General features: G+C 38.1%; 1 protein-coding gene across 2 annotated transcripts in view; it reads left to right on the plus strand.

Moving 5' to 3' along the window:
* Positions 1-4,119: 4,119 nt before the first annotated feature.
* LOC122071429 (disease resistance protein RPV1-like) overlaps positions 4,120-4,878 on the plus strand; it is an 8,555-nt gene continuing 7,796 nt past the window's right edge. The window contains exon 1 of one of the 2 annotated variants that reach the window (XR_006138185.1): positions 4,120-4,780. Coding sequence is in view for 1 of the 2 variants with exons in the window: in XM_042635782.1 (XP_042491716.1) it covers positions 4,266-4,780 (515 nt within the window). In the remaining variant the exon portion in view is untranslated. The remainder of the gene's footprint in view (positions 4,781-4,878) is intronic. The other variant, XM_042635782.1, reaches the window with a different exon arrangement.

A 4,878-nucleotide genomic window follows, 5' to 3' on the forward strand; every position in this document is an offset into this window, starting at 1 on the left:
CCCCCCCTTCCCTTTTTCCTTTTTTTATAGTGTACCCATCTAAAAAAAAATAGATGATCCCCACAAGTGAAACTTTGATTTGTATAGCCAAGTTAGTCTCCTCGGTCTACCTAGAGCATAACTACAAGGTCTGGTATAAATCCAGCACTAACCGACATCATTACACAATCAGCACTTAGGAAGAACAGCCCTCATCAGTGGATGGGCAAACACATAACTCATACATTCATATTATCTATAACCAATGGCTGTAAACATTGAATAGTATAATTGAGGGCAGGGCAGTCAATACCTTAGAGATATTAGTTGTGCTTTGAAATGGTCTATGATCTCCTTTGAGAGGTCAGCATCATTGGAGGTCCACTCTACATTTGATTTTTCCAGGTTGAGCAATCTGTTCCGTTGATGCCTTTGGCAGTTGTGAGCATATTTTGATATGCCCTGATGGGAGGAGTGGTTAGAAGAAATCGAAAGAGTTTTTGAACTGTCATTGGATAAGCTGTGTAAAAAAATTCTCAAGGTAAAGATCAAGGTTTCTAAGAAAATAAGGTTCAAGTACTAGGAAAATATAAACTGAACCGGAGATAGTTATTCTAAGCCACTATATAAGGAATTCTTTGAGGAAAGCCTTGAGCCGACCATCAGCATAATCGGTTCTTTAAAGAATCTGTTATATAACAGGGTTGCGAGTTGGTGGACTAACGGAAGTCGCATCAGCTTTCCTCGTGATCCAAAAGACCACAATTAACCATCAATCTCCAAGACGTCTTCCTCTGGATTTTGTGATTATGTTTTTGGAAGGTTCAAGTTTCAGGTTTCGAGAAGAGATGGTTCCAATAAAGGAGGTGGGATTGGGAATCTCGACATGATAAGGAAAGGAGAGGGAGAAGTAAGACAGTGGGGATGAAAACTAAGGGGTCACTAGTAGAGACTCACATAGAGGAAAATATCACGCAAAATGAAAGGAAAGTCAAGTCCCATACATAAGAGGAAAATATCACGCAAAGAGCGGATGAAATGAAAATCCCATGTGGCTGATCATATGTTTTTTTACCACCTAATAATTTGATAAGTACTCTTAAGGCCATGTTTGTTCATATGCTCTAATGACTTGATCAGTAGTCCCTTAGGCTTAGTTGCAATCTAATTTGATCCGTAGATCAACTCCCACCCTTTTACGGCATCTAATCATAGAACTATTAGTATATTTTTCCATCCTTTCCAAAAGGTTGTGATTCTGTTGGGTCTCACATTGGCAGCTCAGTGGGTCCTTTCCTTGCCTCTTATATAGGTCTCTTGTATGACTCTTGGTGACCCTTTCATTTAAATAAAAATAAAAACTTTTTGATGGAATTCTATAAGCTGAGATGTAAGACCAAGATCATGGATTTAGTAATCAATATCGGATTGTCCGTATTATCCTATTCGTATCAGTATCAGCATACTAATGATTATTGATTTTTAATTAGTATTTTAATATTTTTGTTCCACATGTCAGTATCCTATTGATTGTATAATTAATCAAATCCATGCCCAAGATAATGCCCGATGGCCACCTCTGAGGCCGAATTCCAGAATCTGGTCTCAACAAAGTAGTCCAAATATGCCTACCCCAGAATATCATTGTTAAAGAAGTGAGGTGGAAGGGTTGGAGAGGTTAGAAACAACACCAATTGTTCACATGGAAAGGTACAATGGTTTGGCAAATACTTTTAGAGATCTCTCTCTCTCTCTCTCTCTCTCTCTCTCTGGATCAATTCCAGATTGGTTCAGCTACCAACTGAAACTCAAATTGTTAATTAAATCTGTCATTGTTTTTTTTTTTTTTTTTCTTCAATTTAAATTAGATCATTCTTCTTTACTGATTGCACATGGTCTTATCACCTTAAAGCGATTTTTTCAGAACTTGTCATGAGTCAAGGTATCAACTAAATCAGTTATAGTATGGTCATTCTTTACTTTATTCTTCCTAGCTTTGTTGCACATCGAATCATCTTAATATCTTCTTCTCTACTACACAGTTTATCCATATGATACTAAATAATTGTGTTATAGTCGGACATATGACAGGCCTAAGGAAATCCCACATTACCATTGGCACAATCGCATAAAATTTTGATGCAGTAGCTTTAAGGTCCCTACTAAAGTGAAGTTGCTGATCTGTTTTGGGTTGCAACTTGCAAAACAGAACTGGACGAAGAAACATAGAAGATTGAAAAGCCCAGCAGCAGTAGAGAGGCAGAATCCTCCCTGGTGGTCGAGGGAATCCACTCCTAACAACAACCCCAGTGGAATCCACACAGAAATATGGATGATAGCAGCTATTCATTAATTCTCAAAGAAAATGTAATTCTATGCTTTCTTCTATTAGTTGCTTCGTATAAACTTAATACTTAATTTTGTTACTCAATTTCAAGTCTACTGGCGGTTACCTTCTCCCCTCCTTCCTTCTATAACGTACCCATCTGAAAAAAAGAAGTATGATCCGCACAAGTGAAAATTTGTTCTCCTTGGATTACAGAGAGCATAACAACATTTGACAATCAGCACTTAGGAAGAAATACCCTCTCTCCAAATGTTGCTATTAAAAATTTCTTTGTTAATGAATAAAGCTACCTATAGTCACTGTAAACTACAATCATTTTTCCGTGCCTATTTGATGCCAAGACAAAAGACCAAGGCACCCAAGGTCTTATGTATGAAGGGGCCTAGTATTTCATTTCCCATGTATTGGTCTCAGAAGAATTCAATCCCATAAACCGGTTTACAAGGTGAGAAGACCTAAGACCATATCAACCCACATCAAATCCCATAGGAAACCGATGTGGAATCAACCCCATAAGCTGATATGAAATCGTAACATATTGTCATATTAGATGGCATTTTTATGTGTACACCCTTCAATGTAATAAAAAATATACATGCGGCGGATTCCTCTGATGTTTGTGTGTAATTTCGGGCCTTGGAAGGAGGGTATTATAAGGAAAAACTGTAATAGAGGGTATATAAGTCTTCTTATAAGGAGATTCTTTTAGATGTGCATGCATGCAATTTCAAATTTCAACTACTGCTGGGTTGCAAATCTTTTACCCAATACAAATGCAGAGGTCTATCACTTGACATGGTATCAGAGCCGATATATGATTAGCACATGCCCTATGCATCGAGAGAACCTCAGCACCTCAACATCTACCAATCTTGCAACCACCACCACCCCCAAGCTCCCTCTAACTTGTCGTGCTCCTACAAACCTAGACTTCGTCCCACAAGCGTCATTTCTGAATCTAACAACAATGAATCATTCCTGTAATCAATCTCTCTCTCTCTCTCTCTCTCTCTCTCTCTCTCTCTCTCTCTCTCAACCCCCGATTCCTAATTCCCCACCCCCACCACCCTGCAATCTGTAATCACCCCTGAAATCTCATTGAAATACTATATGAACTCAAATCAACAAACCCCAGCTAACATTGCTAGGCCCCTATATTTTGCCTCAGCCAGCTCACACGAATCAATGTTCTAAAACTCGGGAATGATCATGGGATCGATCAAGGTCAATATCATTCTGATATCATCTCGGATTGAACTAGATCAAACAGATTTACCTTTTTTTTTCTTTTAATAAGTTTTTATTATGATTTTACCATTGAACCAAACATGTGGATTGAGATGGAAAAAGTTAAAATCGAGATCGGTTAAGACCAAAACCATTCCGATCTAACCAATACTGACCATTCCGATCCATTTTTAAGAACCATGATCTGATCTCTGAATTTGCTTGCTTACCCTGACTGAACTGGAATCTTTGGCACATTTGATTTGTTTTGAACAAGAAATTGTCCCATTTGAACTACCATTGAACCAAAATCTCTCTCATTTGAATCGTCCTCAAACTGTCTCATCTAAAATCCTTGAATCTGCAACCCCCACCATTTGTCACTCGTCACGCATAACCTCATAATTGATCAGTCTTGTGTATTTATATCCTTCAATGTAATAAAATATTCCCAGTTGAGAATATATCTCTGGAGCTTTTTTTTTTTTTTTTCGTGTAGTGCTTTTTCTTCTTTTACATTGATGTGAGAGAGAGAGAGAGAGTGGAACGACAAGTAGTGGCGTAGGACTCATGCAGACTCTCGTCTTCGTCTTTTTCCCATCTTGGGCCCATCTGGTTGTAAGCAAAAGATGCTGAAAATATAAAGAAGTAGCAAAAGAATTCAGAAAGTAAATGTTCTCATCTCTCTTGGGTCTCTTGGTTTTCTCCAACTATGGCTTCTTCTTCTTCTTCTTCTTCTTCTTCTTCCACTCATCGAAAGAACTACGACGTCTTCTTAAGCTTCATAGATGAAGATTTTGATGATTCCAGTAGAAACTTCATAGACCAACTCTATGAAGAATTGATCCAAAGAGGTTACCGAATCTTCACAGACGAAGACGATAAGCGCAACCTCGACGACCATATCACATCTGAATTCCTTAAAACCATAGAAGAATCGAAGGTTTCGATTGTTGTCTTCTCCAAGAACTATGGATCTTCCATATGGTGCCTTGATGAAGTGGTGAAGATGTTAGAATGCAAGCATGAGATGGGTCAGACTGTTCTTCCCGTTTTTTACAAGGTGGATCCTTCTCATTTTCGGAAACAAAATGGGATTTTGGAGGAAAGCTTTGCTGGATACGAAGAGCGATTCAGATCGGAGATGGAGAAGGTGAAGAGATGGAGGAAGGCTCTCACTGAAGCAGGGAATTTGTCCGGTTGGCATATTCAAGATGTTGCAGACGGGTATTCACTTAGACTCACTTTTTTTAATTTAAATTCCAAAAATTTTCATTTTAGTGGATAACTAATTAAGATGATTTTTTTTTTTTTTTTTTTTTTTT

Source organism: Macadamia integrifolia, unplaced genomic scaffold, assembly GCF_013358625.1.
Source record: "Macadamia integrifolia cultivar HAES 741 unplaced genomic scaffold, SCU_Mint_v3 scaffold_227A, whole genome shotgun sequence".
Lineage (NCBI taxonomy): Eukaryota > Viridiplantae > Streptophyta > Magnoliopsida > Proteales > Proteaceae > Macadamia > Macadamia integrifolia.